Source organism: Aythya ferina, assembly GCF_964211825.1.
Source record: "Aythya ferina genome assembly, chromosome: 1".
NCBI lineage: Eukaryota > Metazoa > Chordata > Aves > Anseriformes > Anatidae > Aythya > Aythya ferina.
Genome location: NC_140296.1, coordinates 112,976,238 through 112,995,624, shown reverse-complemented (window position 1 = coordinate 112,995,624; position 19,387 = coordinate 112,976,238). Strand labels below are relative to the sequence as shown.

The 19,387-nt window shown below is 41.5% G+C and overlaps 2 protein-coding genes across 8 annotated transcripts in view; one reads left to right on the top strand and one right to left on the bottom strand.

Moving 5' to 3' along the window:
* The window catches only part of PROS1 (protein S), a 35,241-nt gene extending 33,155 nt beyond the window's left edge, over positions 1-2,086 (bottom strand). The window contains exon 1 of the mRNA XM_084515644.1: positions 1,958-2,086. Within this exon, the coding sequence (XP_084371770.1) occupies positions 1,958-2,036 (79 nt within the window). The 5' untranslated portion in view covers positions 2,037-2,086. The remainder of the gene's footprint in view (positions 1-1,957) is intronic.
* The window catches only part of ARL13B (ARF like GTPase 13B), a 48,310-nt gene continuing 30,017 nt past the window's right edge, over positions 1,095-19,387 (top strand). For 3 of the 7 annotated variants that reach the window (XM_084515659.1, XM_084515655.1, XM_084515658.1), the window contains exons 1-4: positions 2,230-2,357; positions 5,918-6,089; positions 7,480-7,550; positions 12,851-13,100. In XM_084515659.1, the coding sequence (XP_084371785.1) occupies positions 6,031-6,089; positions 7,480-7,550; positions 12,851-13,100 (380 nt within the window). In that variant the 5' untranslated portion in view covers positions 2,230-2,357; positions 5,918-6,030. Of the gene's footprint in view, positions 1,111-1,328; positions 1,451-2,229; positions 2,358-2,452; positions 2,594-3,879; positions 3,996-5,917; positions 6,090-7,479; positions 7,551-12,850; positions 13,101-19,387 lie in introns of those variants that run through there. The other 4 variants (XM_084515661.1, XM_084515656.1, XM_084515657.1 and 1 more) reach the window with 4 other exon arrangements.

The following is a 19,387-nucleotide window of genomic DNA, read 5'->3' as shown; positions in this document are numbered from 1 at the left end:
ATTCAAAACCCAAAGGCATCACAGCCTACTAGTGTCCTCTCACAGGAACTCTGAAGACTGAGCGAACTGAATAAAAATTAAATGGGTTGTCATTCTAGGTAGTGGGGTCACCTTATTTGTACAGCTGGTGTACTGCAATAGACTGTAATTCCAGCAACCAGCATCTTCTGCAATGTTCATCAGTGATATAAGGCTTAGGTAACCAACAAAACAAAGCCAACTGTCTGCTAATGCTTGCCTGTTCTACATCTTAACCGAAGCCTGTCTTTCATGGGATGTTGGCCCAAACACTACGGCCACAACGGCCCTGGCACTACGTTGTATATCTGACAACACAGAGGTAAACACAGTAACGAAGGATTTTCTAGCTGCAGACAGCCACAAAGAAAGTCCTCATTTTTCCAAATTAAGTTCTTCCTTCAAGGGGAGCAAAAGATACCTATTTGTATGTGTGCAGATGTACGTATCCAGGCATGTGCGTGTCTTTAGACCTCCAAACACTATGCAAAACATCTCCCTGGAGGAGCAGCAACGATTAGTTTCTAAACTAGTCAACTGTTTATCCTGCTTTCTAAACATTTATAATAATTAACCAAGATGGCTCTTCCTGTCAGATTCTTGCAGACTAATGCTCTGATCCTGCCATAGGATGTACAGTGGACATGGATTTCACACCGAGGTCTGGATGTTGACCAATCTGTCCAGAGGGATCAGGTACCATTCCCCTGGATAATGACTTCAGGCTACAGGGATCATAAGCAGACGGTGTGGATTAGGAGAACAATACGATAATGCATAAGTTTAGGCCAACTGGATGAAGTTCTCAAGGTTTGTATTTGAGTCCTTGATATCACAGACGTCTGTTTTTTTTAAAGATTCTTAAGGTAAAAGAAAACCAATAAATAGCACCTGTAGGACTATAAGGAACCCCTTATTTTCTTCTTCCTAACATATTAAAAGACTTTTCATAAACTTAAACACAATTAAGCTGGCCAACAGGAACATTTACTAAGCCTTTAACTAATTCTATGCTGTTCACTGTTGCAGGTTATTAATGAGAAAAATAGTTTTGTTTAAAATTGATCGGCCATTTAGATGAACAAGAACAGTGTAAGTAGCATTTTTTGATGCAATACACCCTCAAGACTTGCCCCTCTTTGTCTTTATCCGATAAAGATTTGTCCCAGATTGATTTCTGTCTGTTTATGATAGCAAACTGTAGACAGGCATCTTTCCTTTATGCTTATTGTATGGCACAAGCTGCAGTATTAAGATCTGTTTTTTTGTTGTTGTTTGTTCGTTTGTTTGTTTGTTTTTCCCCATCACAGAGATCCCTGGCATTGTTCATAGCTGGAGCCAGGAAGCGGGAGGAGACGAACCCCAGATATTTCACAAGGCTCTGATGACTTTCTTCAATTTCGCACTGTTCAGAGAAAAGCAAGCTGGCAAGGTACGCAGCGGGGAAGGTGAAGGCAACAGAAAGCGTTATGAAACCAGGAGAAAGGGACGTGACGGGAAAGGTTTATTTTTAGGACCCATGGGAAGCTCCCACATAAAACGACCTTTTATCTTTCCGTGCTGCTCCATCGCAGCCCGCATCCCGAGCGCTCAAACAGAAGCCTGGACAGCAAACAGGGGTTGTTCCTCCTGCCTGATTAATGATTAGTGAGGCGCTGCGGGTCCGGCCGCCCAAGGCTGCGTGCTCAGCCCGAAGCCTTCGGTCATTAGGCTTGGAGGAGACCTCCCGGACCCTCAGCTCCGTCCACCCCTGCCACCGCTGCCACCCCCTGCCCATGTCCCCAGGCACCAGCCCCAGCCTCTCCTTGAACGCCCCCAGGGACGGTGCCGCCGCCACCTCGCTGCGCACCCCAACGCCTCCCAGCTCCCACCCTGCGGCCGTTCCCGGCTCCTGTCACCGGTTACCGGTGAGGAGACCCCCGGCTCCCGCCCCACTCACAGGTCGCGGCCTCCGCCAGGGCGGCGAGCAGCGCCAGGCGGGCGAGCAGCGGCGGGCAGCGGCCGCCCCGCGGCCTCATGGCTGCAGCGGTGAGCGGGGGGCGCCGGCTGCTCCTGAGCGGGGCCGCCCGCTCAGGGAGGGAGGGGCCGGGGGCGGGCCGCGCCGAAGCCCGGACCGGCCGTCGATTGGCTGACGCTCCGCGGGCGGGGCCGCTATTGGCCGCCTTGCCCCTCCTCCCAGCTCCGCGCTCGCCGCCTTTTTGTCCCTCTCCCCGCGCCGTGAGCGGTAACCAGGGGTTACCGGGGCCTGCGTACGCGGCCCCGCGGCCCCCGAGGGGGGCGGCCCGGCCCGGCGTGACGGCGGGCACGTGACCGTGGGGCAGCCAGCGCCCGGGACGCGGGTACGGGGCGGGGGGGGGGCTAAGGGGGGCTGCGGCCGTTAGGGCCGTTGGGTCGCCTAACGGGGGGGCTGCGAAGAGCCGTTAACCCACAGCGTGGGGCTAAAGCGGGACTTACTCTAGAGCGCTAGCAGTTAATGCAGTTGTCTCAGGGTTTTCTTCGTCTCTGTAGCGCTTTTTAATGTTTTCTTCCTCAAAACTGGGGTTCTCGGCGTTCTTTGTCCCGGTGGTTGCGCTCGGTTGGTACCTGGGTGTTGTTCCTGTGTACCTACAGCTTTACGTGCGCCTGGGGCGGTGGGCTTGGGGGTGGTGCTTCACCGCAGCGAGCCGAAAGAGATCACGGTGGCAGCTTTTATACCTGAAACGTTACGTGTGCGTTATCAGGGAACGCGCTCAAACGTAGTATTTGCATTTATTTGCAGAGATTAATGGTTATTTGGCGTTTCAAACAACAAACGTACAGTCTCCGTAAAATAGCATAACACGATGTTATGTATTTGCCTATTTCCTGCATGGTGTTGAGCGCCCTTGTTTCTTCTCTGTGCCATGTTTTTGGGATTTTTTTTTCTTTGCCATCCTTCTCCCCTCTTGGGGTCTTGTATTTGAACAAGACTTCTTCTGTGACATAGTCTTTGGCTGCTCTTCTCTCTCTAACAGTTTCTGTTCATGAATCTCGCCTGAATGTTACGGGCCCCGTCTGTGCTTTAGAGCCATTTAGTTACAGGCTGTCCAGCTTTGCAGGTTGTGATCACAAGATGGGTTTGTTCACTGGATGCTCAGACATTGAAAATACTGCGTTTTTATGAGTTACTTATAGAGCCGTTATGTCTTGCTTTTCAGCAAAATTAGCAAAAATTGGTGTAGCGATGCAAGCAGGGTTAGAGTTAGTGCTTGCTTGGGGGTCTTGGTAGTGTAATCCATTTCTTGTGACTTTTTGGATTCTTCAGAGCACGGTTTTAATGCTTGGAATCATTGTAATCATCGTGGTCTTCTCCTCAGGAGCTTTTCCATTCTTCATGCCCTAGACTTCCTTGCGGAGAAGCCATTCTCAGGTGCTGTTACACAACGCAGCATAAATTTTTAAAGAATATCTCTTGTCTCAGCTTTAGAAGAAATCTGAGCTGTTTATGGTGTATCTGCACGAAGGCATCCCTGAATACAGCAGCGTCTTAAGATCAGGAGTCCTTTGTTACTGCCTGTATAAATTATTTAAGCCATCATTGCTCAATAGGGATGAAATAAGTTTGTTAGAGATAGCTCTTCAATTTTTTCCGTACTTTTTAAATCTAGATTTGGAAGACAATGACTTCAGAAAGGTGTCTTTAATTATTCAGTTTCCTGCTTTATTCGAACTTGGCTTGGTTTCAGGTTAGTTATTTTAAATGATAAGAAAGAAATATATTTGTTTAAGAAATGAATTTTGAGAAGCAATCTTCCCAAAACTTTCTGTGGCAATTCAAAGTGTTACTGCCTTGTGTTAATCTGCTCACGAAGGTAAGTTAGCAGCAGGGAGTATCTGTCTACATCTTGGCTACTCAAATATAAAACCAGTTGTTTTTCAGCTGAAGCTGCTGATCAGATTCTGATGTACAGTGGGATGAGCCAATGGGTTGAGGTGACCACACACCTTCCTTCTGCAAGGTTTGTGATAAGCTCTGGAGGAGGGTTTGGCATGTTCTCAACCACTGTCCCTTGACAAGCACACAGATATGATTCCCCTATCCTGTGCATGCGTTCGCTCCCTTGGCTGTTGGTGAGAAGAGTCAATGAGCTGGGCCCCATCCGTGAAGGACCAGGGAAATGGCGTGTTGGGCACTGAGACCACTCTCTTGGTTCCCTGCAAAAGGCTCGTTCTGCGTTAGAGTGGTTCTTGGACCATACAACTCAAATCACGGGTTATTTTCCCCCTGCTTTCGTTCTCCTTTAGGTACAGAGTGGATTTCCTCATCCTTCTACTTTATCCATCAAGTGCACCTAGGTACTTGAGCAAAGACAATCCCATAAGTGGGTTTGCCTCTTGCCAAGGGAGAAGCAACCCGCGCTGTACTGTAACATACACTGAAGTAAGGAGGCTCTGTGACCAGTACACGAGCCTGCTAATAACTGTAATGCTCTCGGATTAAAACTGTCCTTATTTTGAGCACAGTGTTGGGTACCAGGGATTGTGGTGCATTGATCCCAGCCAACAGCAAAACACCTACCCTGTACCCTGCAGCATACGCACTCCCCTCTTAACTTGGGATGGGGAAAAAGTGAGAAGACGTAGATGGAGATAATTACAATTTAATAGAGAAAGTAAAAGCTGCCCACATAAGCTGGGCGGGGGGGGAAGCAATTCATTCACTGTTTCCCATCAGCAGCCATTCTCTGTAAAACAGGGTCTCAGCATCCTTCTGGCTGCTTGGGAAAACACACACAGTGACAATGAACAACCCCCTGTCCTCCTCCTTGTTCTCATCTTTCTGCCGAGTATGACATCGCAGTGTACAGGATGTCCTTCAGTCAGTTTGGGTCTGCTGTCCTGGCTTTGTTCCTTCCCAGCTTCTGGTGCACCCGAGCCAACTCACTGAGAAGGCAGAGCGAGAAAGAGAGAGCCTTGATGCCAAGCGATCGCCAAAGCATTGGTGTGGTACCAGCAGTTTTTTAGCCAAAAATACAAAATGTAGCACCATACAGGCTGTGAAGGAAATAAACTTCATCCCAGCACTCTGTCAGGGATGTAGTGGCTTTGAAATCGTGCACTGAAATTGACCATAGCTCAGGGAAGGCCTTTACTTCTGCTGTTAGTTGCAGTAATACTGTTGTAGCTAAAGTGTTATATAGCTTCTGACTCTATGCATTTCACTGCATGATTTGTGTAAGCTTTACTGTTTCATGCTTGTGTGTGCCTGTAAAGAAATGAACATGCACATAGTCAAGGAATCATTTCCCATAGTTTAAGCAGCATCAGAAACAGGAACGTTCCCTGCTTCTTTCTTTCTTTCTCATGCTTGAAGAGTAGAAAATGGAATTGTAGAATGACAGATGCTTCATTCTTCTATTTAATTTAGTGAAAATTATTAGTCTTTAAGTAGCCTGTTCCTCAAAGTACTCCAGAGAGCCCAGTTTCCTTGATGTGTAAAAGAAACTGACAGTGAATGAATGTACTTCGCGGGTATGACATTCTTTGTTTGCTTTTAATGTCTTATCCTGTTATGTTCTTAAGCCTCACCTGTGCTTCAAATTGGTCCTTATTTTCTGTCAGTCAGCAGAGCCGTGAGATGCAATAACTAGGCAAGCACTGGGATTTATTTCGTAGCTTGCTGTTGCACTGCCCTAATTTGCAGGTTTCCTGACGTGCGCTGGTCTCGCACTCCTTTGTTTTGTGAGTACTGTCATGTTGCTGCCCAGATGCATAAAACGGGGGCGAGTGAAGTGTGAAAAGATGGAAGGAGTGAAAGACCCAACAAGACTGTCATGGGGCTGGCTGAAGATGGAGACACTCTGAAGAGACAGGCTGCTGCCTGGGAAACAGCTTGTCTGCATCATGCTTTGGGTCTAACTGTTTTTGTTTTTCTTGCTAGTGGTGACAAGACAGGACCTGGGCTGCTGCTGTCTCTACAGTCTCCCTGAATTGTTCTGGTCTGTCCACATCGTTCCTGTAGCTTCCGAGGCTCTGGATGGCTAGTGAAGAGGGATGTTCAATCTAATGGCCAATTGTTGCAACTGGTTAAAACGGTGGCAGGAGCCTGTCAGGTAAACATGTGAAAGTGTTCATTTTCTACTTCTGTGCTGACCTTCTTCCCAAACTGTATCTTATGTCATCTCACCAATGTTTCACTTTATCTCATTCCTAGTATATATATTTTTTTAAATTCAAAGATAAAATCTGTTGTTCTTTTTTTCTCCAAGGGAGAACCAATACATGTTCTGAACTCAAAAATGAGGTGTTAATCATTTGTAGTTCTCGTACTTCGTTTCTGAGTGAAAGAAAGTATGAAGTTCAAAATGCTGTCCTCCTACTATTTTCTCTAGTTCGGTATCTGGGGTGATGCTAGATTGTTTATGTAAAATTCAATTTATTTTGTCTTTTTCATTTAGCTTCTGTACTTTGAGATCATGAAGTGTGGCGTGTTATGCTGTACCCCAGTGTAATTCTATTTTATTGTTATTATTTAATTACCCTAATGCTGCATTTTGTGGGCAACTCGATGATCCATTTTCACCTCCAGAATTTTACAGTCTTCATTTGTTTCTGTTACTTCGAACATCCTGCATCCCTCTGATTAGCAGAGATGAGCAGACCTGTGTAAGCTATACTTCACATGTGATACTGTTATAGTTTTAAGACTGGAAATAACAATGTTTTTACTGTTCCTTCACTTAAAGGAGCATAAAGTTGAGTAAATTTCTTTGACTTGTCTGAGTATTTCTGAATTGGAGGAATAATCAAGTTATATACATAGGCAAAAACACAGGAAAATATATCTAAAATCCTATTCTGGTACAGATTCTAGCCACTATACACCAATTTGAATTTATAAATAGCACTGTTTCATATGTTTGCAGCTTTCATTGCTCCTTGAAACAAAAGCATGATGAGTACCAGTGCCACTTAATTTATGGTGTCTTATGTTGTCTACCCAGGTTTTTTTCTGTATAGTGTTTTTCAGCTGCACTGGTTGAGACGGAAATAAATGACTGGTGTAAGCAAAACAACAGATTTGACTGAAGTAGGGAGAGTAAAATACAGGAGAATGGAAATGAAATTAAAGAAACTGCTAAAGAGACCATGACAGTACCAAAAAATATAAAATTTACAGTACTGTGAAATTAAGCTTCAGCAGGCAAATGCAAGTTAAGAGCAAAGTTATTATCTCCTGTGAAACATTTAGTGTGATGATAGACTTCTTGTTTTATAGCTTGTTCTGCTGTTCTGTCTAATCATATGGTCTGACATATTGAGCACCAGATACACAAATGGAATAATGCCTGCCACTTGATGTTTTGATACCAATTCTTTCTACTACTTAGTCGTAAATTTGTTATGCGTGTATTTTTTTTTTTTTAAAGCTTAAAATAACTGATGTCTAGTTAGAAGAAAAAAGACTTGAAATATCTTTCTTTTTTTTTGTTCCTTATGGAGGAAGGTGACACTAATAATGGTGGGTCTTGATAATGCTGGTAAAACGGCTACAGTCCGAGGAATTCAGGGAGGTAAGCAATTAATTTGTTTATCATTTAACTGAAGCATTGAAAGAGTATAATTACTCACTTTACATCATTTTTGTCTAAAATATTATTTTATCTCTTAATTTCTCTCTTCTTCCTGTACTTTTGAAAGAAAATTTTGGAGATTGTGCTTTTGTTAGAGTCTTCTACTGAAATTGAGCACGTCACAGGCTTCCCTGTGTGGAGAACTGCAGATAAGGGGGAAAAATAAGGGGTCTTACATGGAAACGTAAAGATCCTGATTTTTAATGTCTGGCAGGTCATACTAGGGTGACTTAAAAAATATGTTCCCACAGACCTGTGCTTTATGCTCAGGAAAAGCAGCAGAGCAAGCTCTGCTTGTTGGCCAGTGCAGGTAAGATCATGTTGAACTAATGCAGAGTAAATCAGTGCTAATTTAACACACCAGCAGCAGTTGACAAGCAGCATTGTTACTGCTCCACTGCATGTCTTTCAAAGGTAGTAATATGGCATAGTGGCAAGGTGGATAATACGCAGACGACTACCTCTTAAGACGTTGCACCATGCAGCCTAGAGCCATTGGTCTGCTTGGACAGTTAGTCCACAGAGTTGTTTTCAATTATTTTGGAAATACCAGATCAAAGCGTTCATAGTACCTCAGTGCTTATGTGGCTTGAGTTGCCCACTGTATCGTTACTGTGCAAAATATAAATTTGCAGCAAAATCTGTTGTGGATAACGGCTCTTGTTTTGATTTCATGAGCATCATAGCATATTTGTCGACAGGAAGAACTTTTTCATTATTTCATGAAATGGGTGAAGGAACACTGTAACTACAAGTAAGCTGTCTGTCTCTGTTGGTTGCTTGATATAAGCGAAAGCAAGTGTAGGAAAAAATCTCAGAAGTCTGTAGGCAACATTCTAATTCACAATTAGCTTGAATCAATACATTGAAGCAGAATATTCTGGTTAATGAAGTGTTTCACATCTCGGCGTACACAAGGGAAATCAGAGGACCAAATTCTTTACGTGGTCACAATCACAGAATGAATGAGGTTGTAAGGGACCTCTGGAGATCACTGTTGGGAATTGGCATAATTGTTTGATCTAAGCTTGCTTTAAGCAACCAGGGTAGGCCTTAGAAATCTCAGGGCCTGCTGTAGCTGAGCAAACCAGGCTGCCAGAGTAACTGTGAGAAGCTCCCACGGCAATGACTCCCACATCACCCAATTAAGGAACTCAGAAAATATTGTTATCAGCAGCTGGCCTCAAGGACTAGGCCTACGTGGCCGTTAAGCACAAAGGGGGTTGTTTTCCTAACTTCTAATCAAAAGGGGGGTTCTTTTCTTGCAGGTGGTGTTATTTTCTTAACAGTTTGTCTGGGTGCTTTTGACCAATAATCTTGTGTGAAACACTGTCCACCCCTGTAAAATTCACTATAAAAGTTGGGCTATTCGGGCAATAAAATGGTGAAGCATGATCTGACTCTGCTGGTGTCTGTCGTGCTTTCGTCCGTGCTTCGCAACAGATCACCTAGTCCAACTCCTGCTCAATCAGGGTCACTTCGTGAATGTTGCACAGTGTCACATCCAGATGGGTTTTCAGTCTCCAGAGAAGGAGACTGCAACTTTTTCCAGTGCTCCGTCACCCTCACAGTAAAGAGTTTTTTCTTCATATTCAGGTGGAACTTCCCGTGTTTCACTTTGTGCCCGTTGCCATTCATCTTATAGCTGGGCACCACCAAAAAGAGTCTGGCCCTGTCATCTTTAAGCCCTGAAGATATTTATATACATTGATAAGATCCCCCTCTCAGCGTTCTCTTCTCTAGGCTAAACAGGCTTAGCTCCCTCAGACTTTCCTCGTAAGAGAGAAGCTCCAATCCCTGAATTCTCTTCATAGCCCTCTGCTGGACTCTCTCCAGGAGCTCCAGGCTTGTACTGGGGAGCCCAGAGATGGACCCAGTACTCCGGATGTGGCCACACCAGGGCTGAGTGGATGGGGAGGATCACCTCCCTTCACCTCGACCTGCTGGCAAAATTCCTCCTATCACACCATATGATCCCACTGGCCTTCTTGACCACAAAGGCATGTTGCTGACTTACGGTTAACATGTTGCCCACCAGGACTCCCAGGTGCCTCTTTGCAGAGCTGCTTTCCAGCAGGTCAGCCCCCAGCTTGTACTGGTGCCTAGGGTTATTCCTCCCAGGGTACAGAACCCTGTGCTTGACTTTGTTGAACTTCTTGAGGTTCCCCTCTGCCAAGTCGCTGGATCCCTCTGAATGGCAGCACAGCCTTCTGGTCTGTCAGCCACTCCTCCCAGTGTTGTATCATCAGCAAACTTGCTGAGGGTGCACTTTGTCCCTTTTTCCTGGTCATTGATGAGTAAGTTGAACAGGACCAGAGCCAGTAATGACCCCTGGGGACACTGCTAGCTACAGGCCTTCAACTAGACCCTGTGCCACTGATCACAGCCCTCTGAGCTCTGCCATCCAGCCAGTTCTCCATTCACCTTGCTGACCACTCACCTAACCCAAGCTTTGTGTTCTTACCTGTGAGGGTATCATGGGAGATGGTATCAAAAGACTTGCTGAAGTCAAGGTAGACAACATCTACTGGCTGGGTAGAGGAGGGTAGAGCAGTCATGCCTTTGTAGAAGGCTATCAGATTGGTTAAGCATGATTTCCACTTGGTGAATCCCTGCTGACTCCTCCTCATCACTTTCTTCTCTACTTCTCCACTTAGAGATGACATCTAGAATGAGCAGTTCCATCACCTTTCCAGGGATGGAGGTGAGTCTGACTGCCTTGTAGTTTCCGGGGTCCTCCTTTTTGCTCTTTCTGAAGACTGGAGTGACATTGGCTTTCTTCCAGTCCTCACATACCACCCCTGTTCTCCATGACCTTTTGAAAATGATGGAGAGTGGCTTAGCAATAACGTCCACTAAGTGCCCCAGTGCTCGTGAGTGTATCCTGTCTGGGCCCATGGATTTGCATGTATCAAGTTTGCTTAAGTGATCTCTAATCCTATCCTCCTTAGCCAAGGGAAAGTCTTCCTTTGTGTTGTGTGTGCAGAAGCAGCTTTCTGGTGACTGCGCTGTAAATGTGCGCATATCAGTAAGCTTTATATAAAATCAATATCATGTGCATGTATAACTAGAATAAGATTCCAAAAAAGGAAATTGAATGTGTACATGTAATACATTAGCAATGGCTCTGGTGATACATTTTATATCATTATTTATCTCTAGAATAGCACTAGCAGTTTTCTGGGGACTTACGTAGGTAAGAGACCACTTGATTTTGGAGGGTCCTTCGCATTGTCCAATAACACTTGCAAGTAGGATATAATTTGAGATAAAACTTGTGCTAATGAGAACAAATATTCTCTAAGTTTTTTTGCCTTTTGAGATTGGCTTTCCAAATAACTTTCATCATGTTTACATAGGAGACTACCAAGTAGTGTTTTGACAGACTCAGAGGCTCCATGTCGGCTTTCTGTTTATGCTTGTTATGCAAGCTCACTGACTTGCTAAAGTGCGAAAAAAGTTAGGAACATAAATGAGAGGTTATTCCTGAATCTTTATTCTGAAAACATGAGTGCTTCATTATTTTGTCTTCCATTCTGTTTGAAGATCAACTTTAATACCTTTATCAGGGAAAAGTGACTGTTACTTCTGAAAGCAAGTTTGTTGGAAAAAAAGAGAGATGGATACTTGTAAAAAGGAACTCTTGGAAAGGATACTTCTGACTTCTGTGCCTGTTTCCCAAGGCTTCAATACTATTTGCCTTAGAAAGCAATTTTTTTTTTCCTTAACAGAGCTTGCAGAAATTAGAACCTTCACTTAGTTTTCAGGGTTGATTTAGAATATATATATACCCATGTTCTCTTTTTTGCCTGTGCAAGTCATGCAGCGTACGAGAGGAGGTGACAGTTGCAATTGGTGGGTTTTAGCAGAAGCCTGTTCCAAATGTATTTCTGTTCTTAGGACTCTTAAACCTGTGCAAATTAACATAGCCTCCGAAGTTGTATTTGCCAAAATGGGTCTGCAGCTTATACAGCAGATGCTGTTTTTTTGTTATTTTTTTTTTTTTTTTTTTTAACATGAAGACTATTACTGGAGACCCTGCAGGACTTAACAGGACTAAATGTTTCAGTGGTATCACCTTCATTTTAGTACCATCAATAACTTTAACTCTTAAAAAGCTCTCATGCTCTTATCGTTCTCTTGTACAGGCAAATATAGCCGACTGTCCAAACTACTTCTCAAAACAAAGTTTGAGGTTTGAAGTTGGAATTTGTCACAAACAGGTGTCTCCCTTTTGTAGCTGGAGTCTTGGCTTATGCTGCTGTGTCAGGGGGGCTGTTCTGGATCCCCATCTTGGGTGTGACAAGGATTTCTCTTCCTCTCAGAAAAGGGATCTGGGAGCAGCAGACTGTTAGGAATTTAGCTTCTGTGCTGCTCTTCAGATTGGTCTGTGCTTTTGACCATGACTTTGCTGCTTCCTCTCAACAAGCTGAATTTTACATCTGTTTTTCCCACTTTCTGTTAGCAAGCTACATAAAACAGTTGCAGAAATCCAATTAACTCACCCCTGCAGAGTCAGCTTAGTAGTGTGAGGCAAGTGCAGGCTTTCTTTGCCATTAAGGAAGACAGCAAGTAGAAGTGCTACATATAAAGCTACAGCTTTTTTAGTGTATCGCATGGAAAACTCAAAAACAGAAAATAAATGACAAAGAAAGCCAAACTTCCCTTGAATAAAGGTTCTCATTTCAGGAGAACCTGGCTTGGTGCTTTTTAAAGGCTGATCAGACAGCTGCTTTATCTCGGCCCTTGATTTGAGCTTTTGAAGCCATTTTGGCAACCATCAGGGATAAAGAAGAAATCTGGCAGAACACAAGGCTTCCCAGTTAATGTATTATGAACTGTTTTGTTTTGCTTCTCAAATTTGGATTAATACCATACAAATGCTATATAACTGTTTAGATGGGAGCACCTAGGGTAAGGTTGTGTGTAAAAGTAAAAACTATAATTCATTTTAACTGTGGTGTTAAATATTAAAAATTGCCCTTTTATTTTTTTTTTTCTTCTGGTGCTAAATCAATGTAAAATAATTGGTTGAGAGTAATGTGTTAATTTGAAATTATCTTGGGAAAAGGAAAATATTAATGTAAAATATGTGGTTGGCAATGTAGTGTCACTTAACAGTGAGGGTTTGTTCCATGTGTTCAGAATACAGATTGTGCTATAGAAATCAAAATGTAAAATCCTCTTAAAATAGCTAAGGCAACTTTTTACTGAAGGCTTTCTTCTTTGATCTCTAACAGAGTCTCCTGAAGACGTAGCACCAACAGTTGGGTTTTCCAAGATTGACCTGAAACAGGGACGCTTTGAAGTCACTATCTTTGATTTAGGAGGTGGAAAACGAATTAGGAACATCTGGAGAAATTACTATGCTGAGTCTTACGGTGTAATATTTGTCGTGGATTCCAGTGACATTGAAAGAATGGAAGAAACAAAGCAAGCCATGACAGAAGTTTTAAACAGCCCTAAGATATCAGGGAAACCCGTGTTAGTGTAAGTATTATATACAAACTTCCAAGTTATCATTAGAAAAATATTTACTATTTTGACCTTGGGTATACCTTCCAAAGAAGTATTTGTGTATAGTATCTACATAATGTATGCTGATGGCACTGTCGTTTTAGCACTGACCAACGCTAGTTAGTTTTATGGTCTTTCCGAAGTGTGTGTTTGTGCCATCTTAATGTTACAGTAGTTAACAAAGCCTTTTCTTTATTTTTTTCTTTCTTTCTTTTTCTCATTCTTGCCTTCCCTCTGGAGTTGTACATGCTGACATGCTAAATCGATTCACTGCATCTGACATTAAAGTTTTTTATGTAACCTTTTATTAAGTCTTTATATTTGTTTCCCGTCTCTTTCAGTAGCAGTGGAAAAAATCCATAAGATTTTTTTAAACTCTTTCTTTCAGATTTTAGTATTACTTAATACGATAGGGCAGGTTAAAGGCTGTGCAAGTCTGACATGGTGACTTCTTGTAAAAATGTTGTTACTGTTCAGGCCTAGATCAATTCCATAAATTGTAAATGATTGTTTATGTTCTGCAATACCAGTAAACATAAAAATATCTTGTTCACCTAACACACGGTGGTGCTGCTGATGCATGATCAGCAAAATCTTGTTAAAGGAAGCTTACCTCACTAGTAATTCGCATTTGCTTGTGCTTCAGTGCATTTTTTTATTTTTTTTTTAAATTTCAAAGGTCTGGAAATTCTTACATAGAACAGATAAAAACTAATCAATTTCTCTGCTTAAAAACTAAGTTTTGTAAAATACTGTAACGTTTCTGTTAAATTCAGCAATGGGAGGAAAAAGAGAACAAACGCCATTTTAAAGTTACAAAATAAGCTATGAAAGTTGAAAATGGTTTCTCAGGACAATATCTCTTGTGGGTGTAAGAACTCTATAATTCAGTTATTGTACGATATCTCCATAGTCTCATGAAGAATCTGTGCTTAAAGCTAAGAAGAGATGCCTTTTACTTTTAAGGCGTAGTGATTCTCTGGTGGTTTGAGAGCTAAGTTGGCTAATCTGTTTTGATGAAACAGAGTGTATAGTTCAGCAAGCTAATAGTGTATGTGTTGAAAAATAGATTAGCCTTTAAATTCCGTTTCTGTCTGAATGTTCATGGTATAGGGAAAGCAATAAAACCATTTTAATGCAGCTAGTTTAACTCAGATCTGTCCTGAAAAATGAACCAGTGACAGTTGACAAGTGTGCAGAGTTTCAAAATAAATATAACTTCATTTTTTTTTCATATAAATCTTTGTCCTAATCCTGTAATAGAGCTGATGTGGGCGGGTGGCTGTATCTGCACAGAGCCCACATGCCTTCCTGGGACTTGATCCTGGTTTTTGATCCATGTCAGTAGCTAATCAGGAGGCAGAGTCTATTAACTGAGTCTAATAGTGACTAAACTAAGTTTGTTAGTGTTAGTGCCTTCAACCTGATTGACCCTCAAGCCTTTGAACAGAATTTGCTCTGGCAGTGTCCCAATTCTGTGAAGATAAATGGTAGTTCATTGTCTTATGATCCTTGTACACGCCTGCATCTTGAGTTGCAAATTCTTTTCTGTGTTGTCTGTGTTTTCTGTTCAGTGTCTGCTCATGGCATAGTGATGCTGCTCAGATAAGCAAATTTTGATGTTATGCAATGGATAAAATACGTGCTGAATCATGAAGTTTATTTATGTAAATATATCTCCTTTTTAACTTTAAAAAAATAAAAAAGAAATAACGTAACCTAATTTAGATAAAAGGATATATTTTTTTAACATCGTAAAAAGTATCTGTGACTTCAGAGTCTGGCTCATTAGAGTAAAAAGATCTGTGATAGTAACATGGAATAAAACTATTCTCCAGATATTTTTAAGCCACTGCTATGTGACAATAGATTTGTCCGTTGCTCTACATATTCATTCATATTCATTTGCTTTTAAGATGTATTCATCTGCACTGTAGAATTATTTTTAAAAAGCAACAACTAAAAAGGGATCAAACATCAAATAACTTCAAATGGGAAAAGTTTAATGGTCACTAGGAAAGGCTTGGGAGTGTTCAACAAAGTCCTTCACTTAAGTAGACTAATTAAACTTTCTTTTCCCCTTTTTGAACAGTGCAGTAATCATGTGGTTTGTCTACACAGAGATGTAGTTGTTCGGTCCTTCCCCTTTCCTCCCACCCTTCTCTCCCCTGACCTTTTGTTCCTTGGGTGCTGGCGCTACAGTGAGCTGAGTGTGGCAGCTGACTGGCTTATTTCTTTTCTTTCAGTTTTTTAAAAAAATATTATTATTTTTTTTAATGCTAGCTTTTTCCAGTAAATAACTTCCTACTCCTAAAATATGGAAATATTTTATCTTAATTTGTTTTATATCAGAACAAACAACCATCCTTTCTGACAAGTGTTGGGAATTTTATGGCAATTTATGGCACCATATGTAGTCTTAGATGTCTGTTTCTCTTCATGCATGTGTGCTGTGAGTAGTGCTAGCAAGACACCACTATGAACCATTGTTGGGTAGAAGGGTCTTGTTAGATGAGGAATAAGATCCATTATTAGAGTGTTTGGGTTGTGATCTTTGTTACAGAGTGAAATAGAGTTGGAGTCTTTGGCCTACTCCACCTTTTGCTGTCTTTCTCCCATCCCAACCAACTTCATTATGGCATGCCCTAATCCCTAATAGTACACCTGTGAGGTGGCAGCTCTGCTCTTTGCCAGAAGACAACACGCTACTGGCAGGAGAAGAGTGAGGGGGGAGACAGCTCTTGCTCCTCATCCTCCCTGTTACAGGGATGCACAGCAAGCCTGATGCATGGAGAAGTGGAGACCCAGGAAGAGAATACATTCAGTTGTGCAGTGTGGGCATAAAGCTGGTACTTGATGCTTTATATTACAGTACTGTGGAGATGTAGGAGTTCTGATATTGTTATCAGTGTGATACTTGCATCATATTGAATTGGGACAGTGGCATCTTACTATCTGTCAGTGTATCACAATGTAATTTTAAGACTTTTTTTCCTCAAATACTGATATTGAGGCTGTTATTGAGTGTTGGTACAAATTACTTGACATTTTTACTGTACAGTGTTGCTACTTTAATTTGTTTGCTTATGTAGGGTTTTTAAAATATTTAGGTGCTTAAGTAGTTAATCAGTCTGGTAAGTATGGGGAAACAGTCGCAGAGAGTAAGACCTGGTTGTTCTTGAGCTCGTGGGTCAATTCTTCTGTCAGCATCCTCAAGATTTATAGAGGTATGCAAGATTTTTTTCTTTTAAAACTTTATCCTGCATTTTATCAGAAAGAAACACCTGCATTTAATATTATGAATACAAATACTGTTGAAGTAATTGAAATAAACACACAAGAGGCAATATCAAACTCCATGTGTTGATGTTTTTATATCAGAGAGATTGCTGGGCAGGTTTTTTTGAAGTAGAAAGCTGTTTTCTACCTTTTATTTAGGTGATGAGGGATTATAATCTTCCATATTTCACATTTCTTACTGGAATTATAGCCTCTGTGCTTCAGTTTCTTTTTGTCAGTTACACCTAACTGTGTAAATACTGGAAAAAAAAAAACGCACACATTGCAAAGTTAATTTTAGTGATTACTTCAGCCTACATAATTTCAGCTCTTAATCATTCTGGATATTCAATATCAATTTCTCATGATGTCAGTGTAATAATAGCACCTTGTGTGTTTTTTTTTAAAAAAAACAAACAAACAAAAACCTTTGCTCAAGACTTGATGTCTTTCCTCTCAGAAAGTCTTCGTCATGTTACTTAGATTTGTTTTGCAGTTTTCTAACAATATACAGCAGAAAACTACTTTATTTACTTGAATATGGATAGGCTGTTTTCTTCCTGACTATTACCGAAGATTGAATTTTCTTTCAGGATTTAAAGTATGGCTTACCTTTATTTGAAGTAACTATTGTCTCTCTGCCTGGTTAGACATCTTTGTGTTGTGAAAAGGAAGGGCTAGCACAGAAACACACTTCTCTCACAGATATGCATGCTTGTATGGACACTTCTGCCATGGGGGATGCTGCATCGACAGGTGGTGTTTGTTGTATTTTGGTCTTCACTTCTGTCAGCCGTGCCTGAGATAATCCTTCAGAGAACTGCAGTAATGCCTTTTGTTTTAAGGGCTGTGTATGGAAAGAGGGCTGCTATGTGTCTTGTTTTGTAAAAGTAAGGACAGGAGTAGGAGATGGGGTGGTGTTTCTGTGTATGCATACACATGAGTATGTGTCTGTATTCGTGTGTGTGTGTGTATATATACATATATTTGTGTGAAAGAGCATGTTGGTCATAGCAGATTTTTCCCTTTATTGATTATGGGCTTGTTTCTACTCTGTCTTTGGAATGAAAACATGGCTCCATAAATGCAACAGTTAAGGGAGATTATTTAATGGAATAGTATCAGTGCTGTCGTTATCAGGTTTTATTTTTTTCTCTACTGTGTAAATAATCCTTTTTCACTTTAAAGTTCAGACCTCTGGTTGCACTTTAACAGTTAATCTCAGCAGTCATATTAAGCTGGGATGGAACAAATCCACCTGTTTCTAAATCTAGCAATGCTAGTTGGTAGTCCCTTTTGATAGATTAATTGCATCTGGTGGGGAAAAAATCAAAGGCAACTAGCTCAGTTAGGGTATTGCAGAATTGCAGCGCAATTTGGTCTGAGTGTATCCAGATATAGTGGTATTGATTGTCTTTGCACAGCATAAAGGAATGTATTTAGAAATACATTCCTGTGGTGGTTTTTGTTTTTTGAAATAACTTTTTCATCTCAGTTGCGCTGTTCTTTTCCACTTAGAATTGCATTAGAGCACTGTTTCTCATTCGGTTCCCAAGAGGGTTATGTACAGGGCAGATGTCACTCACTGGGATGAGCGAAAATAATCTCCATCTACTTGCTTCTCTGCAGAAATAACTGCTGCTAGAAAATGAAGCAGTGGTGTGCTTCCTGTCTTGCCAATTCAGCCATTTCATAGGAACATCTAAGTTATCTTCAGGGACTGGTTGAGTCAATGGCTAGCTGCTTTTAGCTCTTTCCCACATTTTGTAGCTCATAATATTGAGGGACACAAGAAGGTAACTCATCAGAAGGCGACAAAAATACAAAACAGTGTGCGTAACACAGAAGGATAAGTAGCTCTGTGAACTGCTGAACTATTAGATCTGAAAAGTAGGTTCTTAGGTACCTTATACAATTCCTGTACTGAAGATTTGTATTCAGTTAAGGTGTTAAAAGGAAACTGCTTATTAAATTATGTGAAACAATGGGAATTTAACCCAATCCCACTGTGAAGTGTGATTTTAATTGTGATTTTTAAAAATATATGTATTTCCATGCACTTATGTGGGTAGGGAGGTGTGCATGCCCACATCCATGCATGGAAATGGCATCACTATGAATGAAAATCTGAAAAGATGGAATTTTAAAACAATAAAAGTACAAAGGAAATAAAACGTAAATGGATGGAAGGATGATACAAGTGCTGTTGATAGGCTGGTGCAATTGAAGCCTGGAGGGTGTGTAGCCAACAGTCTGACCTGAATGAAGCTGATACAAAAAGAAATCGGAGTTCGCCTCTTATCTAATCCTTGCTAGCATCTCTGGACTGGATTCCACTGCAAGTCCTCCAGGCGTGAAGTGTTAGCAGCTGACACACTCAGTGTAGCTATCTGTAGATGTAGAGTATCTGGCATCTATAAGGATTAAACTAGGCTGCAATATAAAGCTTTAGAAGGAGAATTAATTAAAATGATGGTATGTCTAAATCTTTCAAGGATGCTTAAGTCAATACACACTGAATTGCATTCTTTTAAGTGTCCTGTATCCATTTTAGGTACTAAGGTAAAGTATTCCTATTTCCCTTTACTTATAATACTAATTTAGCCATCAATCCTGCACTCTTAAATGAGGATCCTAGGTTTCTATAAATAGCAGAATTTCACAGGACCACTTAGTGTTTTGGAAACTCCCAGCTGGTGCTTCTGGCCACTCCTGCAGCAGTGCAAATAAAGGTCTGGCCTTGCTGCAGAAAAGACAGTGAAGATGACTCTTCATTACACTACAGTGAGTCCGGGCTAGTCAGGGGCTGGAGCATGTCACATAAGGAGAGGCAAGAATGCTGCATTTGTTTCAGACCTCAGAAGAAAACAAGGAGGGGAAATCTTACTGCTGCCTACCAGTGCTTATTAGGGAAGTGTGCAGAAAACAGAACATGGCTCTTCTCAGAGAGGTGCTGATAGGCTGAGAAGTGGCGAATGAGA